The sequence below is a fragment of the Borostomias antarcticus genome (assembly GCF_949987555.1).
Source record: "Borostomias antarcticus genome assembly, chromosome: 7".
Lineage (NCBI taxonomy): Eukaryota > Metazoa > Chordata > Actinopteri > Stomiiformes > Stomiidae > Borostomias > Borostomias antarcticus.
The window spans coordinates 28,223,138-28,239,059 of NC_140240.1; the positions used below are offsets into that span (position 1 = coordinate 28,223,138).

The window sequence follows — 15,922 nt, forward strand, 5'->3', positions numbered from 1 at the left end:
GTGTTTGTGAGACCCCAGGCCGTTGAATTGCTAGCTTTTCAGTGGCGTAGCTGGCTAAAGCGGTGTTTGTGAGAGGTGGTGAGTCAGAGGAGTCCAGATCAAGCCCAGCGTGGGTGAATGTGAGTGGAATTGATGAGCTACGCAGTTAACCCAGTGACAAAAGCCTCCATCTTTCACGACTGCTGACTCCGTAAATTCTGATTCCGGTCTGCGGCTTTCTATGTATTTTGGACAAGTTCAAGGAAGTCACTGTTGACAAAATGCCTCTCAGTGCCGGATGGGTATTTTGCAATAAGGGTGACATGCATGTTTCAAAACGCTATCTTCCTGCTACCTATAACCTTTTAATGGTTTACCTTCAAAGCTAACAAAGGGTAAATGGTTAACTACCTTTGGAAGACAGGTCACCATGGTCTGGCGAATATATAACTTCCACGAACAGCTCTTGAGCAATCTGGTGAGTCGTCGACACAGATAAAAGTCTGGGTGGGATTTTACCCATGAGCACCAGCACTGGCACAAATGTGAAAACAGTGCTTGCAGATGATGTAATTCAACGCCACCTGGGGTGGTATCGAGAGCCAATCAGAGCGTCGCTCTGCCGACAACACCTTATCCTCGGGCTGTTGGAAGAAACAGCATGGACAGCTTGGAACGAAATTGATTTAGACAGTCACCATCTCTCTGCTCCTTTTCGAGCCGATGTTCACTTCAATCTGAAGAGATCAATTTGAGACTGGTTGAGCCACAACAGAGCACGTCATGACAGATTTGATTCTCATCCGCCAAATTCCTTTATCTTGCGGAAGTTAATCCGGTTCAAAACAGCAACATAATAGTATTCTTTAACTGATCGCTGTGCAGCTGTCGATTCTATCCCCCTGCCTTGAAAAACTATTCAACCCGTTCGCCAAAGAATGGCAAATTAGTGTTTGTACTAGGCTTTCCTCCCCTATAGCAATTCAGTAGGAGCGGGTTGTGGCTTGGCAGAGTGAGTGTGTAGCTGGCAGAGCGATGAAGCCACTCTTACCCCCCTCCCATCCGTGCCGGCACCTCTGCCAAGCCATCATCCGATCGTCTCGCTCGGCACAAAGGAAAGAGGGAAGTCAAGCGAATCACCCGCGCAAGGTCGTCTGCGAGCCCCGCCTCTCATCTAGGGCCCACCAATGTGGCACTGATTCACACCTCTCTGGCTGTCTTAGCTTAGCGATGCGTTTCCAAATGAAAATGGATGCCCCCCAGCTGTGGCTCAGCGAAGCTCTTACGGTGGCCGGCCGTGCCAAGGCTAGCCGCATAGCGATTGGCTCTATTGTCGGGCATGTTATTCACAGATGTACTCCACCTTCCCTAAATGCAAGGCCTATTGGTGATGATATTATGTCGCTGTGTAACAATAAGCGATGCCGGATTGTTGGTAGACAGTGCAAGGATTTAGAAAATATCCCTCCACAAAAGGCCTCCACTTTCAGCCAAGTGTGTGTGTGTGTGTGTGTGTGTGTGTGTGGGCGAGGGTTCAAATTCAAGTAGGTATATTTGTATCATGTGCATGCTAAGGGTGTGTAGCCTACTTGAGAGCTTCTCACAGTCAAGACAGGCAATCATAAATAAAAAAGAGTAGAAGGACAAGTAGCAGTAGTATAACAATAGATTATAAACTACAAAATGGATTTGTCTGTCTGTGTGTGTGTGTGTGTGTGTGTGTGTGCGCGCGCGCATAAAGCCGTTTGTTTACAACTCTGGCTAAACCACGCCACAGTTCACACAGGTCACTCATGCTCCTGTTTAGCCTCCTCCCTCCCTCCCTCCCTCCCTCCCTCCCTCCCTCCCTCCCTCCCTCCCTCCCTCCCTCCCTCCCTCCCTCCCTCCATCCACTGATCTGCAAACAGTAACCCTTTCTCTCTCTCTGTCTCTCTCTTTCTCTTTCTGTCCCTCTGGCTCCACCCACGCCACGACATTCACAGGGCGGCCGCCGCAGCTAGCGCTGTGAGTCATGGGTTGCACAATGCCTGCGCCTCGTAATCATAACACCGGCTTATCTGTCTCGCCAAGGGCACCCAGTGTACTCTGCCCCACTGTCCGGGGCTACAAAGTGTGTGTGTGTGTGTGTGTGTGTGTGTGTGTGTGCATGTGAGTACGTGTGCGACCAACCTGACCGCATAAAAAAAAGATCACATTCTCTCATTGTTTCTACGCTTGAAAAATCAATGCTCAGGTTTAGATTGAAAAGGGATTATTGGATCAGATTCAAGCACGAACGGCGAACGATCAGGTTAAATTCAGGCGAGTGGTTAGGGTTAGAGAAGCGTAAAACTGGAAGTGAAAAGTTGCGCCGGGAGTTGCACGTCGCTGGGTGCAAACACGGGCCACCAGGCCAGCGCGTTCTGTGTACTTTGCCTCCTGACGCTCATTATCTAGAACTCATTGTATAGTTTATAACCATCATCCACTGCCACATGAAGCACCAAATGATAGCACGGATGATTTTCCAGTCGAGGATGTGGTTCTTTTTTTCTTCGCGCAATCAGGCTAGCGTGACACAGAGATATGACTCGAGATAAACAGCTACTGTACGGTTTGGAAGGTACCTTCCAGACCTTACTGCCGACAACCAAGCAGCGCCCCTTTCTCCTGCCATTCCAGCTACTGCACGGTTCTTAGTGGAGGACGATTCGGAGGGAGGGAGGTAGAGGAGAGAGGGGGTGTCGACAGGTGGGCTGCGGCCGGGGAGCCGGCTCAACAGATTGGCTAAAGCCTCTGTGTCCTCCAGCCTGCTCGGCTCATCTTCATGTTGCTGTACGCCCATCTGCCAAGCGCCTTACCTCAGGCCGGAGCTCCGTGCGCTACGTACCACGCGCCTCCAACCGCTGCGCTACACACTAACTTAGTCACACGCGCCTCACCTCACGCACGAAAACCCCAGCCTGATTTATCCTGTGACTCAGAGCTTAGTCTGAATGTACTGTAGAATGAACTGTAGGCTACTACTGTACATACCTATATCCTGTACTGTACATACCTATATCCATATGTTCAGCACATGGTATAGCTTAGGCTTAAAGTAAATACAGTACAACCAGACGTGTCATTCTAGGCCTGTATATTGCAAAAATTGTGGTTGTGAGGCAGAGTTATAGAGTTGTGAGTATGAGTTATAGAGTTGTGAGTCAGAGTTATAGAGTTGTCATTCAGAGTAATAGAGTTGTGAGTCAAGAGTTATAGTTGCAATTCAGAGCTATTGAGTTGTGAGTCATGGAGTTGTCATTCAGAGTTCTAAGGTTGTGAGGCAGAGTTATAGAGTTGTGAGTCATCATCTATTCTTTGATTCTTTGAGGATTATGGTTTGTTGTTGTTTATCACTCACTGCCATGGGCCAAATTACTGTCTGAAATGCATGTGCATAAATCAATCAACTAATAAGTTAAAAAATGTTTACGTATGCAGTGATTTGGTGGGGAGAGTTGCACAAACGTGTTGCATAGGTTACAGATTCATATAGGCGTAGAGTCAGTATTCGGCATTAAATAATTACTGCGTATCTGTGGACTCTTCAGGACAATTAAGGACAGCGAGCAGGTCGAAAGGTTATCGCTGGGAATAGTGACGGGAAAAGTAACTGGAACAATGTAATAAAGCAGATTACAGGAGGAAGACGGGAACTAAAAAAACATGCACATAAAGATAACGCATGTAAATTCTCTGAGGACAGAGACAACCCCCCCCCCCCCAGAGAAACAGTGAAGAAGCTATTGTTTTTATCCCGGATGATTGTTTTGGACAGAATTGCTCTTCCCCCAGTTCATTGCATGAGGCCTTCGTTCACACGCTTGCTTTACGCCCTCACATATGGCTCCAATGAGCAGCTTTTCAGATAAATGGCTTTTGCTGCGATGGCAGTTGGCCGGCGTTTTTTTTTATTTTTTTTAAAGGGTGACCGCATTGCGAGGCCTTCGCAAGGAATATCTCACTGGATGAGAATAACAGAGGGAACGCTGGAAAATGTCTGAAAATGTTGCTGAGATGACCGTTTGATTCATGCGCTAGACGTTGTTAAAGCGTTTCCTTGACACGGGGACCTGGGAGGAGGGCCCTGTGTTTTTCTTCTTTTTTTTTTACCACTTCCTCTTCCAGGCCGATCTAGAGCAGACGGCCACATGTGCACTCTAACAAGAAATAGGATAAACTGTAAATTACTGACCAGAGACTGGGTAAGATTATCTGAGACCTGTGTGAGAATAAGGAATGTTCTGGAATCTGGAGGTTAGGTAAAGGAATGAGGAAGAGGAAAGAGGAATTCACCTCAGACTAGTGAGACGCAACCTGTAATAAGTGAGGAAGTCAGTTTGGAGCAGAGCATCAGGGCCCTGACTGGAATCCCAGATTGAGAGGAAATGCAAACGCCGATGCATAGTAGGCTAGTCCTCCCACTCTTCATTAATTGTCTGGAAGGATGTTTGCATTCTCCTGCCATCAGTCCTTCCTCAGGAGGAGACTTTATAGAATGCCAAGGGACCTTGTCTTTCCCCGACTGCTCTTTCACCTGATACCCAACAGCTCCGAGGTTCTGACAATGTCACTCCTGATGTGAGGGAACTCCCCACGACCGGCTCCGTCTGGCTCAGAGCGGTCTGAAAGTCTGTGTCTGGACATTGGGGCTCGGTTACATCACAGCGAACTGTGCCGTGCGGCGTCGATGTTAGTTTTGGCAGCCGCTGCTTTCAAAACTTGTTCAGTACCTGAATGGAAAATGGCTGGCGTGGCATATTGGCTTGGGAAGACGAGGGAGGGAGGGAGAGAGAGAGAGAGAGAGAGAGAGACGGGGACAGGGAGACCGGGGGGAGGAGAGCAGGAAGCGGGTGCGAGGATAGCCAGCCAGACTGTTAAAAAAAAAATACCATGAAATTTAAAGGCGCTCGCCTGATGAGTTTACCATTCTCCATCCCCGAAGGCGCACGCGTCCAGCTATCGGAAAGAGTGATTCGAGGAGGAAACTTGCAGAGCGCGGCACGAAAACAAAACAGCATCAGACCCGGAGCGAGCCCGGTGGTTCTTTGCCTACATTGCAAATAACGGCCTCCCAAATCCATACAACATTCATAAAGGAGTTATTCAACTATGTAAATGAATGGTCTGTTTTCATGTTGTTGTACAGCTTGTACCGGCTTCAGTATAACAAGTCCCTCACACTGAGCTTGGCAAAGGGCCCCTGACTTGCGAAATGCTGGCTAACACCAACGCTCCGAGACCCACATTTGTTTATCATATCCTCGTCTCATCCCCTTAATGAAAATATCCGTTCTGTGTAGTTCCCCCAGCTTGAATGTCATAGGGTTCGACTCGTATCCCCTCAGGAATGTGTCCTCGAATGCTTTTGCAGTTTGTTATTCCGTTTTTGTTTTCCCCCACACAGGGGAAATTCCAATCCGTTTCCCACTTTCATAAAGCATGTGATAATAAGCACTGTTTTCTGGTCTCTCAAAATGGTACCTGTTCGGAATTCAGGCTGAATTTTTAAGCCCCCCTCTCCATTACTGACTGACTGGAAAACCCACACTAGCAGCCCTTCAACCCCCCCCCCCCTTCCCTCCTCCTCCTCCTCCTCCTCCTCCTCCTCCTCCTCCTCCTCCTCAGTGTGGCTGCAGATGTGGCACATCTGGCTCCAGAAGTGACTCATTATTATTGGCTCCCTCTGATGTTCCACTCTTCTCTCTCTCTCTCTCTCTCTCTGCTGCCATGGCAACTGACGAATGTTTGGCAGGAAGCCCTCGGTGAGGGGGCCGGGCGGATGAATAAGAGCCGTTGAGCTCCGCCGAGTGTGTGTGTGTGTGTGTGTGTGTGTGAGAGAGAGAGAGAGAGAGGGATGGCAGCGAGCAAGCAGGCGAGGAAGGGAAGGGCGCAGGCTCTCAGTAGCTTGGCCCATATCCAGGGCAACCATAATGCCTGGCTGAAATGAGGCCCCTTGGCAGTACACCAGGTCTCCGAGAACAAAGATGTGTGCTTCTAACGCCGGCGACAGAGCCCCGCTTGGCAGCCTCCGCGTTTTCCCAGCAGCCCTTGCCTTGGCAGCCGGCCACTCTTTCCCTCCAGGCCTGCAAAGAGGATTAGAAACGAAGGAGGGAGGGAGGGAGGGAGGGGACGGCGAGGGAGGTAGGGAGATGGAGAGAAGGGGGGAAAAAGAGAGCCTTGTTTTTCTCTTGTCTCCTCACTTTGCCCTCTGTGACATCAGCGCCTCCCTGCTTCCAGATGCAAGCTATCCAAAAGTGTTTCTTCCCCCTCAGTCCAAAAGCGCCATTTTATTGGAGTTGGCCTTCCATTTTATGTGAGTGGCTCTATCGAGGGTAAGCTGGAGCACCCAAAATGGCAACTACTGGTGTCTGCGGGCTGCAGACTGGACACTTGTTAAATAATGATTTATCAGCTCATGGGTCTACAATTTCCAAGCCGTGCATTAAATGCAAACCTGCACAATATCAAATGCCTTTATTAGGCAAGGTATTAGATGCCTATGCAGTATTCCTCATACTGTAACACATTTCTTGTGAAATTGCATTGCCCTTCCTGCAAGATTGCATGGCATGCCTTTGTCAGAGACATTGCATCTTCTCTGGGCAGCAGCTACTGAAAATAACAAGTCGACATTACAAATTTATAGTTGTTGTTTCAATCAACGTTTGTTAACTCTGCTTATTGATTTGCTAAGGAAGCACTGTGGTCTATCAATGGGGGTTGTAAAGTCCTGAGGCTATCTCTTTAAGTGGTGTACGCCTCCAACAAACACGCCAGTGGCAGGCTGTTTGTCTGTCAGGGTCACAGAGTGGATTGCAGCAAAGCAGGAAGTGATTCGGTGATTTAGTGCATGCACACTCAGCGACTGTGGGCAGCAGTTGAATATGTAAGCCACACCCCTTAACTCTGTGCTGTGCAACTCTGAGCGTTGTTTGGGAAACAGAGGATTTAACTCACTTTGGGTCTGGACTAAGAATATGCAAATGAGTCAGAGATACAGCGTGTTACATGGGCTTAGCAGGAAATGAAGACATGAAAACAGCTCATGTAAACAGGATGTGGTTCATAAGCCAGAACACTGATAAGACAGTGATCTCCATCTCTTTCTTGCACTGATAATATAGGGCACTATAGCCTACAAGATGATTGCACCACTGTATAAGTAATTTCTAATGAGATACTGTACATCACAACTACTACTCCTACTACTACTACTAATTCCAAGCCCAGGTAAAAATTTGATTTTGGTTAGCAATAGCAACTGACTGAACATTATAGGACATTTGATGCTGTTTGCTCGTTTGCTTTCCATTTTGAGGAAAAACCCAAAGATAAAAAATAATGTTCTATACTTCCCCTAAGTTCCTCTCTCTCAGTTATGTGACAAATGGACACAGTAGTAGTAATAGTAGTAGTAGTAGTAGTAGTAGTAGTAAAAGTAGTAGTAGTAGTAGTAGTAGTAGTAGTAGTAGTAGTAGTAGTAGTAGTAGTAGAAGTAATAGTAGTAGTAGTAGTAGCAGTAGTAGTAGTAGTAGTAGTAGTAGTAGTAGTAGTAGTAGTAGTAGTGGTGGTAGTAGTAGTAGTAGTAGTAGTAGTAGTAGTAATAGTAGTTGTAGTAGTAGTAGTAGTAGTAGTAATAGTAGTAGTAATAGTAGTAGTAGTAGTAATAGTAGTAGTAGTAGTAGTAGTAGTAGTAGTAGTAGTAGTAGTAGTAGTAGTGGTGGTAGTAGTAGTAGTAGTAGTAGTAGTAGTAGTAGTAGTAGTGGTAGTAGTAGTAGTAGTAGTAGTAGTAGTAATAGTAGTAGTAATAGTAGTAGTAGTAGTAATAGTAGTAGTAGTAGTAGTAGTAGTAGTAGTAATAGTAGTAGTAGTAGTAGTAGTAGTAGTAGTAGTAGTAGCAGTAGTAGTAGTAGTACTAGTAGTAGTAGTAGTAGTAGTAGTAGCAGTAGTAGTAGTAGTAGCAGCAGTAGTAGTAGTAGTAGTAGTAGTAGTAGTAGTAGTAGTAGTAGTAGTAGTAATAGTAGCAGCAGTAGTAGTAGTAGTAGTAGTAGTAGTAGTAGTAGTAGTAGTAGTAGTAGTAGTAATAGTAGTTGTGGTAGTAGTAGCAGCAGCAGTAGTAGTAGTAGTAGTAGTAGTAGCAGTAGTAGTAGTAGTAATAGTAGTAGTGGTAGTGGTAGTAGTAGTAGTAGTAGTAGTAGTAGTAGTAGTAGTAGTAGTAGCAGTAGTAGTAGTAGCAGTAGTAGTAGTAGCAGTAGTAGTAGTAGTAGTAGTAGTAGTAGTAGCAGTAGTAGTAGTAGCAGTAATAGTAGTAGCAGTAGTAGTAGTAGTAGTAGTAGTAGTAGTAGTAGTAGTAGCAGCAGTAGTAGTAGTAGTAGTAGTAGTAGTAGTAGTAGTAGTAGCAGTAGTAGTAGTAGCAGCAGCAGTAGTAGTAGTAGTAGCAGTAGTAGTAGTAGTAATAGTAGTAGTAGAAGTAGTAGTAGTAGTAGTAGTAGTAGTAGCAGCAGCAGTAGTAGTAGTAGTAGTAGTAGTAGTAGTAGTAGTAGTAGTAGTAGCAGTAGTAGTAGTAGCAGTAGTAGTGGTAGTAGTAGTAGCAGCAGCAGTAGTAGTAGTAGTAGTAGTAGTAGTAGTAGTAATAGTAGCAGCAGTAGTAGTAGTAGTAGTAGTAGTAGTAGTATTAGTAGTGGTAGTAGTATTAGTAGTAGTAGTAGTAGTAGTAGTAGTAGTAGTATAGTAGTAGTAGGCCTGCTGTACTTCATTGATCCCTGGGCAGGAACTGCACTGTTGCAGCATCAACAAAATCAGATACAAATTTAGAGTACATACATCAGATACAAATGTTCAGAATACAGAATGTAGTGAAATCCAAACATACAAGTCTGCAAATTTAAAAAAGTGTATATAACAATAGCTATGTTCCTAGCAGGCCACGTTTGTGAAACATGTCTTGTGTTTGTGGGGTGTGGTGGGGATTGTAAGTAGGACAGTTGCGTTTCTCTACAGTTCCTCGATCCTAATCTGAAATACAGCACAGTAGACCTGTATTACCACTGTACTCTACTGAACCTACTGTAATTATCTTCTTTTCAGGGGGAGATTTGAAAAATCTCAGTCCCAACCTTCTTGGCACCAACAGGAGTCTTTTACGGCCAAAAAAAATAATTTTATAATGCTTTTTACATAAGCGCACATATTCAGTCAAACTACTACAAACTAGTATCGGGAGACTAATCAGTTTCTGTGCACTAATGTTTGGAGCTAATCTGTAATGTGCTTGGAACTCTGTCGGTTAAATCCAATCATGGAAAAGTAAAAGGCGATTTGTTTAATTTTCGCTCTTCAGCGCAACAGAGGGCCGTGCTCGATGACTTCAAAGCGAATGCACTGTATACAGTAATGCTTTATTTACGAAATGAATTGTTTAAAAATTAAAAGAGTTTAACACATCAAAGCAAGCACTGCAAAGCTCCTATTTGCTCAATTATTAAGTGACTTCCACACTCTTAATTTGCCTCTGTGGCATTCTGGAGAGACTGTGCATATAAACCATATAGTTACTCAGTCTGTCTACTTAGATTACAGTAGAACAAAGTCCATTGACTCTTACAATGGTTTGCCTAACTGTAAACATTCCTTGTCAAGGCCAAATTGATAAGATTCATTCCTTTTTATCAAGCATATCCTCCTCAGCCTTGGCAAGCAAACGCAGTCATGTGATCCTTTATCTTTTTATATGTTGACATTGTTTGATACTTTCTTCGTGAATGGACAGCAGAGGTTGTTTTTTTTTCAGTCCAACTGAAAGCAGTGTACAGTGACCTTGATGTCACCCTCTTCCTGAGTTGATTTCACATCGAGCCGACTTCCTCCCATGTGACTCGGCTAAGTTGAGTAAACGGCTCCTCTGAACCCCGACCACGGGGCCATGTCTGCAAATATCACATCTGACTAACCAGCTGGGACTTTTTTTTTTTTTTAAAGGGACAGAGAATTTAAATTTAAAAAAACGTTTGCGAAATTCATGGTAACATAAATGTCAATGAGTCATAATACTGATTAGCATGCGCAAATACGAATCCCTTGACCTGCTTTAATTTCAGAAAGGTGCTGATTTTTTTTTATTTCATAGCAAAGCCACTAAGAAAAATAAGGCTTCTAAGAAAAAGCAGATGTGCCCATGGGTAGAACTGCATGACACACAGTCCTGTATGTGTGTGTGTGTGACACACAGTCCTGTATGTGTGTGTGTGTGTGTGTGCTGTTTTCATCGTCAGAGCAACCGGGGAACGCCAACTGTGTCGGCGTGCCACGTAGCTGTAGTGCCCTCCTCCCTCTCCCCCTCTCCCAGCAACAGATCAGTCGTAAGTAAGTAAATCCACAGCCGGCGCAGACTACGTTCAAGTGGACACCGTACCCAGATAGCAAGCGGATCTGGGCCATATATGGGCCGGAACTAAGCCACAAGGGCCAGATCTGGCCTGTATATGGCCCGGATCCGCTTGCTATCTGGGTAGTACAACCTCGGGCATACGGGGAAAGGTGAGAGAGGGTGGCTGAGGGAGCCTGCGTGTCTGTGTGTGTTGTCAGTGAAAACTGTAATCTCACAGCTGAGAGGGATTTTGCTTCCTCGCCTCAGCTCAAGACGAGGCCACACGGTGTCAGAGATGTTCCCGTTCTAATTAGCTGGCTTACTTAAGAGTGCCGGGGCCAACGGGGGTTACCTTACAGTGCTGACGCCTTGGCATGGCTATGAGGCTTCTGAAACGTCAGCGCCAGCGGGCGGCCATGATGGAACCCAATATAGCCTGAGCTGAAGTAATGGAGTACACGTACACATGCATGTCTGTGGGAGAGAGAGAGAGAGAGAGAGAGAGAGAGAGACAAACAGACAGACACACACACATCCAAATAAACATGTTCAACCTCTATATTCTTATTTCAAGAGTGTCCCTCTTTTGCCCCTATTTCTATATCTCTCTGAGTTATCTCTTTGGATTTGCGTAAACACTGACCTCACATTGTCATGTTGTCCTGGATGCAAATACCAGGACTAGGCCCTATAGCTCATTTGACTGCTAGGCCAGAGGCTACAATGAAATAGGACACATTGTTCATTGGTGTACCTGTGTCCCACTCCCACACACACAAACACACACAAACACACACACACACACACACACACACATAAACACACACAAACACACACACACCCTCTTGTCACAGCTGACTGGTCAGGCGAGACAGGGCATGGCATAATGCTGCAATCCCAGCAGAGAGAGACTACACAAAATAGGCCACAGCCATGTCAAGTCAGCTGCTGTGCGAGGCATATCTATGCAGACATAGGCTGCAGTGATACAGACAGTGAGTAAAAGATGACTGCCCTGCCATTGATGAGTCATCCTCAGCTGAATGTGAGAAGGGCCACATTCCAACTTGTAGAATGCTTAGTTGCCGTTTTGTGTATTTTAGGATATAATAATTAGTAGGATATATGGAGAAGCTGACAACTTATATAATTCATGCTATGCGTCTGTCCGTTTAAAATACACACGATTCAGAAACCATTTCCTCTGGCGTTTTACTGGGGCTTGCTGCGCCTCGCTCGTCCTACCCCGCATGTCTGTGATCTTTGGCTGGAAGCCTGACGGGTCGTTTGTTTTTCCACGGATGGGCGAGGTAAGAAGCGGGTACGTGATCAAAATCTACTTCCTGCTTCAAACGTCACCATAGTGCCTGCAAAACAAATCCTGCCTGGATCACTGCCTCACTCGAATTCCAAACTCCACGACTCAGTCGGTTTCAGGTGGCCAACCTGGCAACCCTCTCCCATAATTATACAACAAATGTTACGAAATGTCTCAAATGGTTAGCCTACTTATGGAAGATCGTAAAAGTAGCTGAAGAAAATGTGTCTTAAACATAGGCTACTGCATTTAGGCTATCAAATGTGTATTTAACAATATGGGGATTTCCGTGTTCCTACAAGGTTGCTGAATCACGAGGCATGATTAGACTGTCAGTCACGCCGAACTCTTTTATAATATGGACTTGTATGCTACGTTAAAAAGCCACCGACGCGGACAGCATTGCTAAATTGCTCCTACCCAGTCTAAAGCTAAAGCTATAACAAAACGTGCAGTATAATCGAACGAATCTGTTACAAAGTATCATATTCGAATTATGATACATTGTTTCCGCATGTTGCAGCGCGCCCACGTCGAGCGAAAACATTCATAAAACACCAGGTAGAAATGAGAAATATTTAAGAGTTTAAATGCGTGAAATTACATTTGTCTTCGACCTTTAGACTATTTGGTTTTCGTTGCAGGGGTATGCTAGAGCACGCAGTTGCATATTCAATTTTGAAAGGACGCACTGGGGAATGAGTCTGACTCTGAGATTAAATCTGCCATAGTAACAGTAGCCGAATTGTGTGGTTGGGTGAAGGCTAGCCGCCTCCGTGACGTGGGTCTGGCAGTGTGACTGGAATGAAGCTTTGCTAAATAGGGCACTAGTTCTAGGCTAGTCAGGTTGAGCGTGCATGCATAGGATATGCCACTTGTTGAACTGCATGCAAAACATTCAGACCAAAAAAAAAGAAGGAACTATTAATAATATAAAGCCTAGTAGCCTAATGCAGCCGTGCATATCAAAATAATATAGGCTAGCATATAAAAAGTTAACGCATATTAGCCTAGCTGTTATTATTATTCTGGTATTTTGCATTTGTGAGTTGTTGGTAATATTCATAAAACTGCCCCAAGTAGGCTACATTTGACATCGAAAGCAAAACCCTAAGCAGCAACAGTTACTTTGTTGAGCTAAGCTGCAATAAAACAGTTCCTCTTACAGGGCACGTTGGCAGTTTCACTCTTTACACAAGCGGCTATATCGGTGCACAGATAAAGATAGGGGCTGAGCATGCGCTGGAGGGGTTGTCGAAGAATCAAGTAAATAGAATTGGAGCTGAAACCTCTAGTGTAGTGTCGGCGGTGACGTCACGGCCCTACATTGAGCTGGAGCTGCTGAGTTGTAGTGAGAGGTAGATAGGGGCGCGCCGTAGTAAAGTACACAACTGCGATGAACTTCTCAGTGTAACTTGGCTGTTTTGTGGCTTGCTTCGCTAGGTGGAAACTACAAAATAATTTGATATTCGTTTTTTTTCCCTTACAGAATAGAAAAACACGAAAGGACATTGGGAGAATTTGGTATTTTACATTTTTTGCAAACTATGTCGTCTGCGGCGGTTGCTGCCTCGCGAAGGCAGTCGTGTTATTTGTGTGACTTGCCCCGTATGCCATGGGCGATGATCTGGGATTTCACCGAGCCCGTCTGCAGGGGATGTGTCAACTACGAGGGAGCCGACCGGATTGAGTTTGTAATTGAGACTGCCCGACAGTTGAAGAGAGCCCACGGCTTCCAGGAGGGCAGATCTCCGGGGCCGGGTAAACCACAGCACTCGGGGAAGGACATGCAGCCCATGAACCATTCGGTTGGAGACCTCGGTTCTCGGCCACCGCAGCCCCTGGATCGCTACCCTCTCTCTGACAGACCGCCCAGGCTGGGGCCGGAGTACCAGGCGGGGAGGCAAGCTAATGGCATGCCTGTGCCAAACGGATTTCCAAAACCAGACGACCCACCGGAGCTGAACCGTCAAAGCCCCAATCCTCGCAGGACTAGCGCGGTTCCCCCCAATTTGGTGCCTTTGGTGAACGGGGGCATACCCTCGGTACACGCGCTTAATGGCCGTCCTCATATGGGCATGCCTGGCGCGCTGTCGGCGCCTGGTCCCGGCGACCACGGAAAGCGCTCGGAGGATATGAAAGACAAACATAGACCGGATAGCATGTCGGACATGTCTGACAGCCACAAGCGAGCCGAGGAGTGGATGGGCAAGGGGAAAACTGTAAGGGATTTGATGGCTCTCCACACATTCGACAGCAGGTTCAAGAAAGACCACGCGGCTATGCAACGTGTAATGGGATACGAGACGAGCGCGACTTCCTCCAAACCAGGTAGATTTTTTTCTCTCTTGGAATATTCCCGAGCTATTTTAAATCGAGAAAACAGGAACCGCTCATGTCGAATGTCCTCGTCAACAACTTTACGCACCACGTTGACACGCGCTCCGGCTGAACGCTCGGTCCGTGCGTGCTCACATTCATGCGGGTGTAGAATCCGGACTGGAGCCGTTTGCTCTTGCATATTTCTGTTTCGCACGTGAGATTGCGAACAAAAGACAGTACTCGCCTGCAGCATACAGAATATTTTAATGCGTCACTATTTACAGTGGCATGCTCATGTGCTCCTTGGGTGAGTGTCTGTTAACCCTTTCAACCCCCCCCCCCTCTCTCTCTCTCTTTTCAACAGACCGGGGGAAGCACCCGCGGAGCATGAAGAGGAAAGCTTCCCCCGAGCCAGACGGCGAGGGCAGCGCCCCCAAGATGAACGGCGGCGACGGCCAGCCCTGGCTCCCCTCGCCGTCGGAGGTCCTGAAGATGCCCCCGGCCTCCCTTCCCGGCTTCTCGGCCGCCCCGCCCTCCACCATCTCCCCCCACTCCCGCACCACCCCTCCCGAGGCCGCCACGGCGCAGAACGGCCAGTCGCCCATGGCGGCGCTCATCCTGGCCGCCGACAACGCCGGCAACACGGGCTCGCCCAAGGACGGCAACCAGGTGCACTCCACCACCGCCGCCGGCCGGCGCAACAGCGGCAGCCCCCTGTCCCCGTCCTCGGCCAATCAGCGGAGGCTGACCCAGAGGGAGGTGCTGGGGGGAGGGGGGCCCACCACGGCCACCCCCCACGTGCCGGGCGGCATGGACCCCCACGGGGCGGCGCCGCAGAGCATTCCGGACTCGTCGGTGCCGCCTGGCAGCGTGCCGCTGTGCTGCACCCTGTGCCACGAACGCCTGGAGGACACTCACTTTGTCCAGTGCCCGTCGGTGCCCTCTCACAAGTTCTGTTTCCCCTGCTCCAGGGAGAGCATCAAGCAGCAGGGCGCCACCGGCGAGGTGTACTGCCCGAGCGGGGAGAAGTGCCCGCTGGTGGGCTCCAACGTACCGTGGGCGTTCATGCAGGGCGAAATAGCCACCATCTTGGCGGGGGATGTGAAAGTAAAAAAGGAGAGGGACCCTTGATCCCCTACCCCACCCACCCACCCTCTTACCCCCCGACAACAAACGACAATAACAGACAACGAACCTATACACAAGTACAACTGAATACGACTCACACATGCACACCCACCCAGAGGAGAACCGAGGACATGTACATACTGGACACAAGGGAAGTGTATGCTTCGTAAACATGGCTGTATCATTTTTTAGATTTTTTTTTTTTGTTGTTGTTTTTTTTTTCCAATACATTGTGTTTCTATATTTTTTTTGAAGATAAAGGTATGTACTCATCATAACAGACTACTCCCCCCCAAACCCCTCTTTTTTTCTCGTACATGTTCTATCGATGTACTTTTAGGTCTGGTGGCAGTCCCTGTTAAACATAGAATGTGACTAATACTACTCTACGAGCACTTGGCAAAACTGAAATGCTTCTAGCTGTACTTGTATGCACTTGTTTAAAAAAAAAAAACTTGCCAAATACAATTTCTGACGTCGTCAGAAATTACCTCCAGTGTCTGTGGTTTTGCTTATTTTTCCACAATCGGCGTGGCTACAGGGAGAGTCGTGTCCCGAGGATGAATCACTGGGGGGGTGGTGATGCAATACCGTCAACAAGAACAAAATGGGATCCAGGGATGGAGAGGAGGGGAAGGGAGCACAGCGAGGGAACGAGGTGGAAGTAGAAAAGAAAGAACAAAACAAGCTATACCTTTATAGTAACTAACATTTCCTTGCAGATGCCATTCTTCGAATGCCCTGTCAGCGAGATGGAGCTTTTTATAGTTCTGGTTTACCGTGAC

The 15,922-nt window shown here is 47.0% G+C and overlaps 1 protein-coding gene across 1 annotated transcript; it reads left to right on the forward strand.

The window, feature by feature from the left end:
* The first annotated feature begins 13,065 nt into the window (after positions 1 to 13,065).
* irf2bp2b (interferon regulatory factor 2 binding protein 2b) lies at positions 13,066 to 15,203 on the forward strand. Its single transcript, XM_084441273.1, has 2 exons — positions 13,066 to 14,018; positions 14,374 to 15,203. Exons 1-2 carry the CDS (start codon positions 13,235 to 13,237, stop codon positions 15,138 to 15,140), a joined length of 1,551 nt encoding a protein of 516 aa, XP_084297399.1. The 5' UTR covers positions 13,066 to 13,234; the 3' UTR covers positions 15,141 to 15,203.
* The last annotated feature ends 719 nt before the right edge of the window (positions 15,204 to 15,922 follow it).